We start from the raw sequence: 15,127 nt of genomic DNA, 5'->3' as shown, positions 1-15,127 counted from the left end.
TAGTTTGAATAATTATTACATTTTCTATATATAATTTATATTATAATTTTGTGGAGGTCTTTCTTTGTTTTATGCAGATTATACTATTTTATATTAGCATAGCATGATAAAATTATTCTTATAAATTTTTTTAGGTATCCTTAATAATGGATAAGTCATGGATTTCAAAGCCCTGAAATTTAATTGATTACTCTATTGGTTTGAGTAAATTCTTAGATTTTTCTTTTAAGAATGGAGCTGTAAGAGATACGATTCGATGCCCATGTCCAAAATGTAGGTTTATGAAATGGAAAACTAGAGACATAGTTGAGGATCACTTACTTTATAAACCATTTCCTCAAAACTATGTTATATGGGATCTTCATGGTGAAAAGGAAGCATTGGAATCTTCTCAAATGGAAGATGTTTTCCAAGATAGTGGTGTTCAACCTCAAAATCCAATGGAAACAATATTGAATGATGTATTTGAGCAATATAGGCAACATGCCTCTAATATAGGTGCATCACAACCATTAAATGAAAATGAAATATTAAATGAAGAGCCAAGGGAGGATCATAATGGCTTTTATGAGCTTCTAAATGATGGGAGACAAACATTGTATGAAGCAAGCAAATACACAAAACTGGAATTTATAATCAAATTATATCATATAAAAGTTTTGTGTGGATTAAGTGACAAGGTAATGACTATGATATTGGATTTGTTGAAAGACGCATTTGAAGAAGCAAAATTTCCTCCTTCTATTTATGAGGCCAAGAAAATTATTAACAAGCTTGGTCTTAATTATAAAAAGATTGATGCTTGTCCAAAATACTGCATGTTGTATTTGGGAGATGATGAAGAAAGTTTGGATGCTTGTAAGCATTGTGGTACATCTAGATGGAAACCCAAGAAGAAGAAAAAAATAGCTACAAAGGTTTTACGTTACTTTCCATTGAAACCAAGATTGCAAATATTATTCACATGTTCTAAGACCGCAAAAGATATGAGATGGCATGTTTTGGAAAATAATAAAGATGGGTTGATAAGGCATCCAAGAGATGGAGAGGCATGGAAGACATTTGATTTAATCCATCCCGAGTTTTCTTCAGATCCTCAAAATGTTCGTTTAGGCCTTGCGACTGATGGTTTTAATCCTGCTAGAACCTTGAGTTCTTCCTATAGCATTTGGCCAGTGTTCTTAATTCCATATAATCTTCCACCTTGGATATGTATGAACCACACTTCGTTCATCAAATCAATGATCATTCCGGGCAAGCAAGATCCTGGAAATAACATAGATGTGTACCTTAAGCCCCTTATAGAGGAGTTACAAGAGTTATGGAATGGTGTGGACACTTATGACTCATCATTGAATGAAAATTTTAGAATGCGAGCAGCTCTTATGTGGACGATTACTGACTTTCCTGGCTTAGGCATGTTATCTGGTTGGAACACACACACTGGATTGGCTTGCCCAACTTGCAATTTTGATGCGGATCCTTGTGGCCTACAAAATTGTAAAAAATGGTGTTTTATGGGCCACTATCATTTTCTAAGTAGAAATCATAAATTTAGATTGAATCGTGTTCGTTTTGATGGAAACATAGAAGAACGAAACCCCATTAGAATTATCTGGATCTGACATTTTTCGACAAGTGGAACATATTAATATTACATTTGGAAGTGGAGCCATTCAAAATGGAACAATAAAAAGATCTAGACAACAACCCACACAGTGGAATAAAAAAAGCATATTCTTTGAACTTCCATATTAGGAGTCTAATTTGTTGTGACATAATCTAGATTTTATGCATATTGAGAAAAATGTATGTGACAATGTCATGTATACATTGCTCCATGAGAAGGTTAAATCAAAAGATAACCTTAATGCTCGAAAATATTTAAAAGAAATGGGCTTAAGGCATGATCTTTGGCCAGATGATAATGGAAGATATCACCTTGCTTTGTTTTCACTAACACGTGATACCAAAAAGTTATTTTTGGAAATTTGAAGACTATTACAGTACTAGATGGTTACTCAAGTAACATTTCTAGATGTATTGATGAGAAACTTAACAAAATAACTGGATTGAAAAGTCATGATTGCCATATTATTATGGAACAATTGCTTCCACTAAAGATTCATAACTTGTTGCTAGACCATGTGACTTCTATCTTAGTGGAGTTTTGTTCTTTTTTTAGAATACTTTGTGGTAAAAGCTTATATCTTCCAGAACTTCAATTGCTCCAAGATCGCATTGTGGTTACACTATGACACATAGAAATGTTATTCCCTCCATCATTTTCACAGTTATGGTTCATTTAACTGTTCATCTTATAGAGGAAGCAAAACTTGGAGGCCTAGTGCATTATCGATATATGTATCTAGTGGAGAGGTAAAAATTTTAATAGCTTAAATTTAAGATGTCATATTACAAATATCTTACTAGTGCTCTCTAATTTTGAATCATTTATATAGGGAATTAGGTCACTTAAAATCTTTTTTGCGAAACAAGGCACAACCTGAAGGATCCATAGTTGAGGGGTATTTAGCTGAAGAGTCTCTTACCTTTTATTCTTGGTACATTGAAGATATTGAGACAAGGTTCAATAAAACTAAACGTGTTTGTGATGATCCAATTGACAATGAGACTTCTTTTGTGTCCTCTATCTTCCCACAAATTGGTAAACCAATAGGAGCTTGCTCAATGTTCAGTTTAACTCCAATGTAAAAATTGTAAGCTCATCGATATGTGCTCCTTAATTGCACAATAGTGACACCATTTGTAGAGTAAGTAAAATGAGATAAAAATTTTATTATTAGTCTACTTAAAATCTAATTAATCTTACTTACATGAAATGATAGAAACAATTAGTAGCAGATTAATCAAATTGGTGTTAATTGGCCCATTTATAATTAAAGAATTGTTAGTGATGGAATAACACTAAGGCCAAGAAGACCAAGAGGTGATATATTGAAGGAACCAAGAGGAATGGGTTAGTGTTGAAAAATCATAGGAGGAGTAAGCCTACTTTTGGGCCTTAGCTCCTAAGTTTTTAAAGCATTTATTTTTATTCTTATTTTTTCCCTTGTCTTTAATTTCCTATTTTACCCTTGTATTTTGGGGTATCTTAGTTATAGGATTTATTTTCTTTTGTATTTCCCATTTTACCCTTGTATTATGGGGTGTTTTAGATCATAGGTTTTTAATTTTGGGCTAAGGTATTTAATTAGGGAGCTAGACACATTTTTGGTGGTGTTTGGACCTATTTTTGGACTTAGAAAGGCTTAGGCCCAAGTGGAAGGCAAATGTTGCATGATCTTATCATGCACCTAGATGTAGCCTAACTAAACCCAAAGATTCCATCCTTGGCCACCAAGTTGCATCTAGGGTTAATTTGGGTTTCATTTGGTGTGCATTTAGAACCCTAAATGCAATCCTAGATGCCTCCCACTCCTATAAATACCCTAGGCACCACACCTTGTAAATACTTTGGATATTGAATATAAAGAGAGCCTTTTGTGCCTTTATATCTTTCCTTAGTCACCCTTGGCTAATTCGGCCACCTCCCTCCCATCTCCACCTTGAGAGAAACAACCCTAGAAGTGGCTTTCATCATCATGAAGTGAGTCAACCCTAGAGTACCTTTCTCAAGCATTTCCTTGTAGACCCCTAAAATTGTCCGGGTCGGAAATAAAGCTAGAAGACTCTCAAAGACTGAAGGAAGATCAGCCAGAAGGACTCCTGGAAGGCCCTAGGAGGGTTCTCTGTAGGTCTAGAGGTCTTAGGATAGCAAAAATAAGAAAAGTGGGAGGAATGAAGCTCAATACGGCCTCCCAGAGGTTCACTACGGCCGTATTGAGTATTTTGAACTGCAATACGGCCGCGGCGAACTCAGTACGCCCGTATTGAAGTCTTTGAACTTCAATACGGCCGTACTGAATTCAATACGGCCGTATTGAAGTTCAAAAACTTCAATACGCCCGTATTGACCCCAGGGGCCGTACTGCGCCTCATTCCTATAAATATGACGTCAATTTGACGCCATTGGACACTTTTCCACTGAGTTTTGACTCCCTCCTTGAGTATTCTGGGGTTTTTGAGCAGTGTTCTGCCCTAGAAATCTCTCTGGGAGTCGATCCGACGAAGTTCTGGAATTCCGAGCATTTAGCTTGGAGATTCGAACTTAGTCGAAGGGAAATCCTCCGGATTTCCATAGTTAAAATTTTCTAGGAGGGAGCAAGTGGGCTTGTAGAGCGAGGGAACGCCAAAAAGCTTCCCAGTTTTACTTGATATATAAAAAGCACGCTTCAAAGGTTTCTTCTTAAGACCTTCCTTTTACTGCTTTCTGTGTGTATATTTAACTGTCATCATGTAGATAGTTAATTTATAATTGCTTAGAATAAATAGGGGTAATTTAGTAATTTCGCACTATTATTTTTAAATAATCTGTCATAGGGAACCCGAAAGGGGCGCTGTGGGGTGCTAACACCTTCCCCACGCGTAACCGACTCCCTTACCCGACTCTGGTTGTAATGGCCGAAGTCGATTTTTGAATCGATTGCCTTAAATCTCTTTTTCCAATGTTTTGAGTAAAACATTGGTGGCGACTCCATGAACCCTTCCTTTTTATGAAAACCGCTAATCCATGGAGGGTCCCGCTTGGGATTAACATGGATTGGTGAGCCTTTTAATAAAATTGCTCGTTTGACGAGGTCTCAGTTTGAGAATAAGTCATTCTAGTAATCCATATTTTTAAAACAAATAAAAGAGTCCAACCATCCTTCGCGAATGCCGAAAGCCCGTTTCGGGCCGGTGGCGACAGATGGCGACTCCACTGGGGAAGCCTCGAGAGTCAGTCCCATTTAGTGACAGATTATTTTTAACAAATAAAAGTTAAAATTACTTCATTACCCCTTGTTTGTATGATAACATGTTTATCTATTTGGCTTTAATAACTGTTGTATGTTTAAATTCTCGCAATTGTTTGAAATATAAATTGCACACAAACCTTTGCACACAACAGTTCCCTCTATACCCGGGGGCATGAGTGGTAAGCCATAGGGAGTGGATGTTAGTACGGCCGGTTGTCGAATGGGTCTATAGGTGCCCGTAGACCGTTGTTGGAAAGCATCACTCAAGGTGATAACCATGAACTCGAGTCCGACAGTGCGTTGGAGCTTTCCATCGGCTTACGACGAGAGGAATTGGGTCCCTATAATGGGGGCACCTTGGGGGCCTCAGACCGGTGAGAACAGTTAGATCCACCTTGAATATGCACTTTTCTGCAGGATACCCCTACCTCGTGATTCGCTCGTGACTGTTCGTGGATGAGTGAATTGTTTGTGCATTGTTTATGTGAAATTGTTTGAGCATACATTGCATTTCTTTAAACATACAACATTCCTATTCTTTTAAAATAAAAATAAATAGGAATAAGAATCTTCCATTGCATGGTGTTAACATCTACCTTCATCACATTCATGTAGGTAGTTTCCCTTTTCACCCAAAAAAAATACAAAAAACAAAATACCCAAAAAAAGGAAAAAAGGGTTATTTATCCAAACCAAGCAATATCATGCATCATCTTAGGGACATCCTAAAAACATGATAATGCTTAGTTGAATAAACACAATGCATGCATATTCATCGTCATCATCTCATATCATGCATATAGATCATGGAGGGATCTAGGAGTCATTCATTTCATACATCCCTCCTAGTAATTCATTAATAAACATTAATAAAAAGAAAGAAATAATCGATGCGTATGTTCAAGATGGATCGCACGCCATTTGTTATTAAGTGTAAGCCAACAACCGCGCCAAGCGAGCGCACATCAACTCCGTTGTTGGTAATCAAGACGAATAAAGGGGAAGGTCCGACACCGTTAAGGATCATCGCTCCAAGGCCTTTTCCCTACGAATCAAATAAGGCTGTGCCATGGATATACGACATCCACCTTTCTGCCGACAGCGATATCTCTAACATCGCTGGACTTGGGGGCATGACTAGGAGTGGCAGGATCTACACTCCCGATGATCTTCATGATAAAGCTCCCAAGAATAAAGAAAAAGAAGAAAAGAAAACCGAGGAAAAAGAATCCGAGGAGGAGACAGACGAGCTGTTAAAGTTTATCCGACAGAGCGAGTACTCCATCGTGGATCAACTTCATAGGACGCCAGCAAAGATTACGCTGTTGTTGTTGATCCTAAGCTCCGAACCGCATCGGCAAGCTCTGTTGAAAGTCTTGAACGAGGCATATGTGTCGCATACTATCTCCCAAGACAAATTTGAGGGGATTGTTAGTCACATCACGGCTAATGATCACCTCTCTTTCACCGATGAAGAGATCCCCGCTGAGGGACCGAACCACAACAAGCCCTTGCACATCTCTGTAAAGTGCAAGGAGTATCACATCGCAAAGGTCTTGGTGGATAATGGATCTTCCTTGAACGTAATGCCAAAGAGAACGTTCGACCAAATGACAATCAAGGGAGTCCAAATGCGCCCGAGCAACATGATCGTTCGAGCTTTCGACGGCTCTAAAAGAGAAGTGGTGGGAGAAATCAGTCTTCCAATCCAAATTGGGCCCACTATCTTTAATGTCGAATTCCAAGTAATGGATATTACTCCCGCATACAGCTGTCTCCTCGGCCGACCTTGGATTCATGATGCGAAAGCTGTACCCTCTACGCTCCACCAGAAAGTCAAGTTCGTAGTGGGTGACAAACTGGTGACTGTACAAGCTGAAGATGACATACTCATCAGCAAGCCATCCAACATACCTTATGTGGATGCAGCAGAGGAAGCTTTAGAAACCGCCTTCCAAGCATTGGAAATTGCCAATGTTGAAACGTTTCCCCAAGAAACGAAGAAGGTAGCCTACATGCTCACGAAGCACGGATACTTGCCTGGACAAGGACTTGGCAAGGATTCCCAAGGAATTCCCGAGCTACCCATCATTAAGGAGAACTCGGGGAAACAAGGGTTAGGATACAACCCCGTTAAAGATCAAAGAACGAAGAGGAATCAAGATCCTTCTCGACGTTCTTTAAGCCAGATCTTTAGGAAGGCTGGTTCACAAATATCAAGGCCGGCTGTCATCATCAAGTGTTTTTCTTCTTCCGATAGGGATGTATAAACTCGATGACTGTTAGAGATTACTCCTCGGGGACAGCCCGACCCCCGAGCCTCGATAGGGCACATGTTTCCACTATGATTATAATAAAATCATTCTTCATTATTTCTTATTGCTTCTTTTCTTGCTTGCAATAAAATTCTAAACCACATTATTTAACCCTGTTTGAATGAACATAAGTGAGGTTAAAATCGTCTTAATAATCAATAAACCCGCATCATTTTTATGTGGAAGTGTGCACGACAACTTGGAGCACCTTCCCTTGGCCTCAACAAGTGCCATCATGGATAAAAAGAAATCCTTTAAAATAAAAGAAGCTCGGCAGGAAACCCAAAAAGGGGGGCTGCGCAAAAATAAGAGCAAAAGACCCGCTAGGAATCCCACGAAAGGGTAACCTAGGCAAAAGTTAGGGTTGCAAAAATGAACAAAAATCAAAAGTCCGCTAAAACGCCGCAAAGAGGTGTTTTAGGCAAAAATAAGGACAATCAAAAAACGAAAGAAATCCATGATGGTACCATGAACCGAATTCAAAAAGAAAGGTTCAAGGGAAGTTATCTAAGTTGTCAAATCACAACGTCAATAACAAGATTTGATTAACTTCATGAATGTTTAAACAAACAAACCTAAACACAATAAGCCTACCTTGGCCAGCCATTCTTACAAAAACAATTTTTCAAAATAAAAATAAATCCCCTCTAAAACACAAACTTTCAAAAAAGAATATACCTTTCCTTTCTTTTCTCTCTTGTCCCAAACGATTTTAGGATAATCTAGTGGAAACATGGAGATATAGTGGTCAATAGGAGGGTTGACATATCTTTTAAAGGAAGGGAAGGATCATTTGGTTGATGACACCAAATCTCAATATAACACGCATCATTCCTCGGTTACAGAAATTGGCAGCGCACAGCCCGTCTAGAGGAATGGCAAAAATCCAAACAAAAACGCATCGGTTAATTCTTTTGAAAGATAAATCAAATAGAATTAGGTGCATCATACTGCATACATGCATACAGATGATAGGTGTAATGGAAGATCACTTATTCTCTGTTTATTGAAAAAAAAAAAACAAAAAACAAAAAAAAAAAAACAAAAAAAACAAAAAAAAAATATATATAAACTTCAGAAAAACAATACGCCCGTATCATGTTCAGTACGCCCGTACCAAAATTAGGGTTATGAACAAATCTTCAATTCAATACGGGCATACTGAAATGAATAACGGCCGTATTGGCAATAACAGAAATCCTCCCTCACGTCGATGACAAAATTCCTCCAAGAAGAAGAGGATAGGGGAAGCCATTCATTTTTTCTAAAAAAAAACAAATTAATAAAATAATTAAACTTGCATTTTGTGCATCACGCACATTAATTGCACATTCAAAGACCTCATCATGAGGCAGTCGCATAAAATAGAAAAAATAGAAAAATTGCTTGTGTATGACAGCAGCAAACAAAATGCAGAAATTCAGAAAATCAATAAAACGTACAGAATAATTGAGCCTGGAGAGGTTTGCCGAAATAATACTCTCTCAGAATAACTGAGCCTGGAGAGGCTCGCCAAAATAATACTCCTCAGAGACATTTCTGTACAGAAAAAGCCAAAACCAACAAAAAGGCAAAAATACAGAAAAAGCCAAAATCAACAAAAAAAATACAGAAAAAGCCGAAACCAGCAAAAAAGGCAAAAACACAGAAAAAGCCAACAAAAAGGCAAAATACAGAAAATCCAACAAAACTGAGCCTGGAGAGGCTTGCCAAAATAATACTCTCCAAAAGACATCTCAGCTTGCATTCTTGGGCTGAACAAGAAAAGCAACTCATCGTACAGAATAACTGAGCCTGGAGAGGCTTGCCGAAATAATACTCATACAGAATAATTGAGCCTGGAGAGGCTCACCGAAATAATACTCGACAAATTGTACAGAATAATTGAGCCTGGAGAGGCTCGCCGAAATAATACTCCCCAGAGATATCTCAGCTTCCACTCACGGGCCAAATTCCCCAGTGAAAGCTATCAAACCAAGATCAGCAAAATTCCCCAAGGGAGGCTTGATCATCTAAACAGAATATCCAAGTCGAAAGGACTTAAACTTCCTCAGTGGAAGGTAGCTTTCCAACTCAAGCGATGAGTGAAGCTAAGCCTGAAGAGGCTTTCTAAATAATACTCTGGGATATATAAACTTTAAATCCCCACTCGCCTACTCGGAGGCACCCCCTCAAGAAAAATCACAAAAGACAAATAATCATTCCCCAAGCGGAATCCGGCACTCAGCCGAACACCAAACATCAAGATAATTCGCCTACTCAGAGGCACTCTTTCAAAAAAGAAAAAAATCCAAAAGATCAATAATCATTCCCCAAGCGGAATTCGGCATTCAGCCAATCATTAAACGTCAAGATGATCCGCCTAACAGAAGAGGCCAATCAAAATTAACGATAGAATCCCTCAGCGGATAACAGCCTACGCAGAGGCAATAAAACCAAGAAAATCAAAAAGAGTCACCCGAATAAGGATAACCGGGATACTCCACCAACGTCGAAAGGACGACAGCCAATCATAAGGCATCGCTCACCTCAGAAAGAGCATCTTTGTGTCTACACCCCCAAGGAATCAGAAATTCCCCAGTGGGCACCAACTACGCAATGGAAAGTTGGGACACAAGAACCTATGAGTAACTGCACATCCCCTAGACGGATCCCTGCGTTATCCAGCCCTCAGTGGCACAAAAATCAAAAACAATCGTCGAAGCAACATCGTGGACTGTGGAGACAAAATCATCACAATAGAATCCCCCAGCGGATAATAGCCTACACAGAGGCAACAAAAATCAGAAAATCAAAAGAGTCACCCGAATAAGGATAACCGGGATACTCCACCAACGTCGAAAGGACGTCAGCCAATCATAAGGCACCGCTCATCTCAGAAAGAGCATCTTCGTGTCTACACCCCAAGGAAACAGAAATTCCTCAATGGGTACCAACTACACAATGGAAAGTTGGGACACAAGAACCTATGAGTAACTGCACATCCCCTAGACGGATCCCTGCGTTATCCAGCCCTCAGCGGCACCAAAATCAAAATCAAACCGTCGAAGCAGCATCGTGGACTGTGGAGACAAAATCATCTCAAAGCCTAAGAGGCAATACTTAGCTACCCAGTTGTCGAGAGCACCGAGGTATGCAAAGCCTGGAGAGGCAATACTCAGCTACCCAGTTGTCGAGAGCACCGAGGTATGCACAAGCCTGGAGAGGCAGTACTCAGCTACCCAGTTGTCGAGAGCACCGAGGTATGCAAAGCCTGGAGAGGCAATACTCAGCTACCCAGTTGTCGAGAGCACCGAGGTATGCACAAGCCTGGAGAGGCAGTACTCAGCTACCCAGTTGTCGAGAGCACCGAGGTATGCACAAGCCTGGAGAGGCAATACTCAGCTACCCAGTTGTCGAGAGCACCGAGGTATGCACAAACTTGGAGAGGCAATACTCAGCTACCCAGTTGTCGAGAGCACCGAGGTATGCACAAGCCTGGAGAGGCGGTACTCAGCTACCCAGTTGTCGAGAGCACCGAGGTATGCATGAGCCTGGAGAGGCGACGACTAATACTCAACCTGGAGAGGCCACTCAAAATTTTCCCACCGGAAGACACTATAAGTCAGAAGGTTGGCACATCACCCGGACAATTGGGTCAACTCCTTTACTTGTCAGCCGGTACACCAAAAGGCCGTCCGACTAAGTAAAGGGGGGGCAGCTGTAGACCCCTAAAATTGTCCGGGTCGGAAATAAAGCTAGAAGACTCTCAAAGACTGAAGGAAGATCAGCCAGAAGGACTCCTGGAAGGCCCTAGGAGGGTTCTCTGTAGGTCTAGAGGTCTTAGGATAGCAAAAATAAGAAAAGTGGGAGGAATGAAGCTCAATACGGCCTCCCAGAGGTTCACTACGGCCGTATTGAGTATTTTGAACTGCAATACGGCCGCGGCGAACTCAGTACGCCCGTATTGAAGTCTTTGAACTTCAATACGGCCGTACTGAATTCAATACGGCCGTATTGAAGTTCAAAAACTTCAATACGCCCGTATTGACCCCAGGGGCCGTACTGCGCCTCATTCCTATAAATATGACGTCAATTTGACGCCATTGGACACTTTTCCACTGAGTTTTGACTCCCTCCTTGAGTATTCTGGGGTTTTTGAGCAGTGTTCTGCCCTAGAAATCTCTCTGGGAGTCGATCCGACGAAGTTCTGGAATTCCGAGCATTTAGCTTGGAGATTCGAACTTAGTCGAAGGGAAATCCTCCGGATTTCCATAGTTAAAATTTTCTAGGAGGGAGCAAGTGGGCTTGTAGAGCGAGGGAACGCCAAAAAGCTTCCCAGTTTTACTTGATATATAAAAAGCACGCTTCAAAGGTTTCTTCTTAAGACCTTCCTTTTACTGCTTTCTGTGTGTATATTTAACTGTCATCATGTAGATAGTTAATTTATAATTGCTTAGAATAAATAGGGGTAATTTAGTAATTTCGCACTATTATTTTTAAATAATCTGTCATAGGGAACCCGAAAGGGGCGCTGTGGGGTGCTAACACCTTCCCCACGCGTAACCGACTCCCTTACCCGACTCTGGTTGTAATGGCCGAAGTCGATTTTTGAATCGATTGCCTTAAATCTCTTTTTCCAATGTTTTGAGTAAAACATTGGTGGCGACTCCATGAACCCTTCCTTTTTATGAAAACCGCTAATCCATGGAGGGTCCCGCTTGGGATTAACATGGATTGGTGAGCCTTTTAATAAAATTGCTCGTTTGACGAGGTCTCAGTTTGAGAATAAGTCATTCTAGTAATCCATATTTTTAAAACAAATAAAAGAGTCCAACCATCCTTCGCGAATGCCGAAAGCCCGTTTCGGGCCGGTGGCGACATTCCTCAAACACCTTCTACCCAACCTCCATTTTCGTCCATTCCATCATCATCCACCCTAAAACCTTGTGCCACCTTTGAAGAACTTGATCTTTGGAGAAGGCGTCCTATTCTTTGTTGATCATCTCAAGTTCATGCAAGCTAGGATGCCATCAGTTAGTTATATGAAATCATAGTTACTAGTAGTAGCTTAATCTAATTGATGTTAATTAGACTCATTTATGATCTAATTATTTTTACTTACACAAAATCATATAAATAAAAATTAGTAGTCGATTAATATAATTGGTGATAATTAGACCTATTTATAATCTAATTAGTCTTACTTGCTTGCATGAAATCATAAAAATTAGTATTACATTAATCAGGTGGGTGTTAATTAGTATCAAATTAATCAAATGATTGTTAATTGGGTCCATTTATAATATAAGAAGTGTTAGTTATATAAAATCATAGTAATTAGTAGTAGATTAATTTAATTGGTGTTAATTGGACTCATTTATAATCTAAGTATTGTTACTTATTCACATGAAATGATTAAATAATTAGTAGTAGATTAATCTAATTGATGTTTAATTGGACCCATTTATAATTTAATTATTCTTACTTATTTTCATGAAATGACAGAAATAATTAGTAGTACATTAATGTATTTGATGTTAATTGAACCCATTTATAATGTAACTAATCTTACTTACTTACATGAAATCATAATAATTAGTAGTAGATTAATATAAAGTTACGGTTTAATATAAAGTTAATGTTTAATATAAAATTATGGTTTAAGATAGGGTTTATGGTTTAGGATTTAGATTCATGTAAGTAGGACTAATTAGATTATAGATAGCTCCAATTAACACTGAATTGATTAATTTAATACTAATTTTTATGATTTCATGTAAATAAGTTAAGCTAATTAGATTATAAATGAGTCCAATTAACATCAACTAGAGACTCTATTTGAGCTATGCATAGATTTGTGTGTAAGTAATAATTAAATTTTAAATATATTTTTTTAGTGTTTATTGGATGGAGTTTTGGAAGGAACAAGTTATTCTCTTTATGTATACTGTTCTTACCGGAATTTGGCCGTAGGGATGGTCTGCCCAGTAAGATCAGTGAGCCTCCTTTGCTTGATGTGTTGGTGCTCCAAGATGGGGGAGGTACCTGCAAAAGAGACTCTGATGCCAAAGTTAGGGTTTGTATGAGTATGAGTCTCGTATATATAATGCACATACCTTTGTGTGAATTAGGGTTGTCTTGGGCCTGAGATAAGATATGATATGATACGATATCATATAATATGATATGATCACGTTGTGACATAATATGGTATAATTGGAGAACGGTTTTGGCCTGGGACGAGATCTCCGGGCTCGGGCGTGGTCTGTCCGGATTCCGGGCTGACGTTGTTCAACGCGTGCCCGGGATGACCCTTATAATGTCAACCCGGGCTGAGAGCCCGGGTGCGAAATGCGGTCAGTACACTAGCCCCCCGAGCTCCGAAGGCCATAGGCCAAGGAGTTAAGGTCGGGCTCGTGAGAGGAGAGGTGGCTTTGCGCGTACGCTAGCTGGAGGCTCGCCACGTGTCGCGACTGTTCATGCTCTGGAGACGTTTGATTGACGTATTGGGGGCAGTGACGGTTTTTTAATGATGGTTTGGTAATAAGTGTGTCGTCGGGTGTGCCTTTCAACTGACACGTGTCGCGTCGGTTTTGAATTTCGGGGAGAGTTTTAGCCTTTCTCTCTTCTCGCGCCTCTTCCCTGTCTTTCTTCTGACTTCTCGAGTACGAGAGCTTTTCTTGGTTCCTTTTACCTCCTTTCTCTTTTGCGCTTCCATCGCCGTCGTCGTTTCCGGTAGTCCCTTCTTTGTTAGGGTTGTTTTCTGAGGAGGAGTACCAGGTACTTCCTTTTTATTTGCTTCTTCTCTTTTTTCATGGCCGGTGGAAGTGGTGCCGGATCCTCTGCGTCTGCCAGGGGCAAGGCGCGTGGCAAGGTGGTGGCCGCCGGAAGGGTCACTGTTGAGAAGAAAGATTCGCCGCCACCTAGGGGCCCAGAGCCGGGCGTTCCTGGTTACGACTGGGTCAAACGCGAGGTGGCCGAGGCTCAGAGCATTTTTCGCTCTTTCCTCGAAGTGAATGCGTTTCGGAGAGCGCATAGGGTTTGCGATTCCTCCATTTCCCACATGATTTGGCTTGAGCCCTGTCAGGCCGATGAGGGCGTGTATATGGGGAGGTCTACTGATCCCCCTCATTTCTATGTATATCAATGCTTTTTTAGGGATTTGGGTGTCTGTCTTCCTTTTACCTAGTTTGAGTGCGATTTTTTGAATTTCATCAACGCGGCTCCTTGCCAGTTGCATCCCAATAGTTGGGGTTTTTTGAGGGCTTTTCAGGTCCTGTGTACAGTTCTAGGTATAGAGGTGTCTCTTCGCGTCTTTCTTCATTTTTATCAGTTGAAGATGGGCGTTCCACCTTATGGCATTTTGTCCCTGAGCGGGAGTAGGGATAGGGGCTTGTTTACTCCCTACTCCCAATCGTATAAAAATTTCAAGCAGGAGTTTTTCCGGGTTGCCCTTGTGGGTGTTGACCCTTTGGAAGATGAGGTGTTCTACTTCGGCGGTTTGCCGAGGTTTCCATTCTATTAGTGTCCCAAGCCGTCCCGGTTTCACGGTTTGGGGGATCTGAAGGTGACGGCCGCGGAGACGGCCGTCATCAAGAATCTTGCCGCGCTCCCTCGTCCGTTGGATTGCAAGCTCGTCTGGTCGCTTGCGAATTCGCCTTTCAGGGAGAGGGGCCTAGAGAGTGAGTATTATGTGCTCTGGTAGGTTTTTAGGACTTGTGTGGTTGCCGGTTATTGATGTGTTTCTGTTTCTTTTCTGCAGGCATTATGGGCAGAAACTTATGGCGTCAGCTTAAACACCGCTACAATGTTTCCGAGCTCGAGGTTCCCGAGCCTCCGGAGGAGGATGCTGTCTCCCTAAAGACCCACCGGAAGAGGAAGAGGGGGAAGGAGGAGGTCGGGGGGACCTCCGCTTCTCACGATGTCGAGGAGGCGATCTCCCGGGTTGTGGACGCTGTGGATCTCACCGAC

The 15,127-nt window shown here is 40.7% G+C and overlaps 1 protein-coding gene across 1 annotated transcript; it reads left to right on the top strand.

Annotated features, from left to right (window-relative positions):
* The first annotated feature begins 281 nt into the window (after positions 1–281).
* LOC145955434 (uncharacterized) lies at positions 282–1,625 on the top strand. Its single transcript, XM_083070147.1, has one exon. It carries the CDS (start codon positions 282–284, stop codon positions 1,623–1,625), a length of 1,344 nt encoding a protein of 447 aa, XP_082926273.1.
* Positions 1,626–15,127: the final 13,502 nt, after the last annotated feature.

Source organism: Cajanus cajan, chromosome 1 (genome assembly GCF_000230855.2).
Source record: "Cajanus cajan strain Asha chromosome 1, NIPB_CcT2T_4, whole genome shotgun sequence".
Taxonomy (NCBI): Eukaryota; Viridiplantae; Streptophyta; class Magnoliopsida; order Fabales; family Fabaceae; genus Cajanus; species Cajanus cajan.
Note: the sequence above shows the minus strand (reverse complement) of the source record. Positions and strands in the feature narration are given on the sequence as shown.

Coding starts and splice junctions, on each gene's coding strand:
- LOC145955434 (XM_083070147.1), top strand. CDS start 282: ATGAAATGGAAAACTAGAGACATAGTTGAGGATCACTTACTTTATAAA.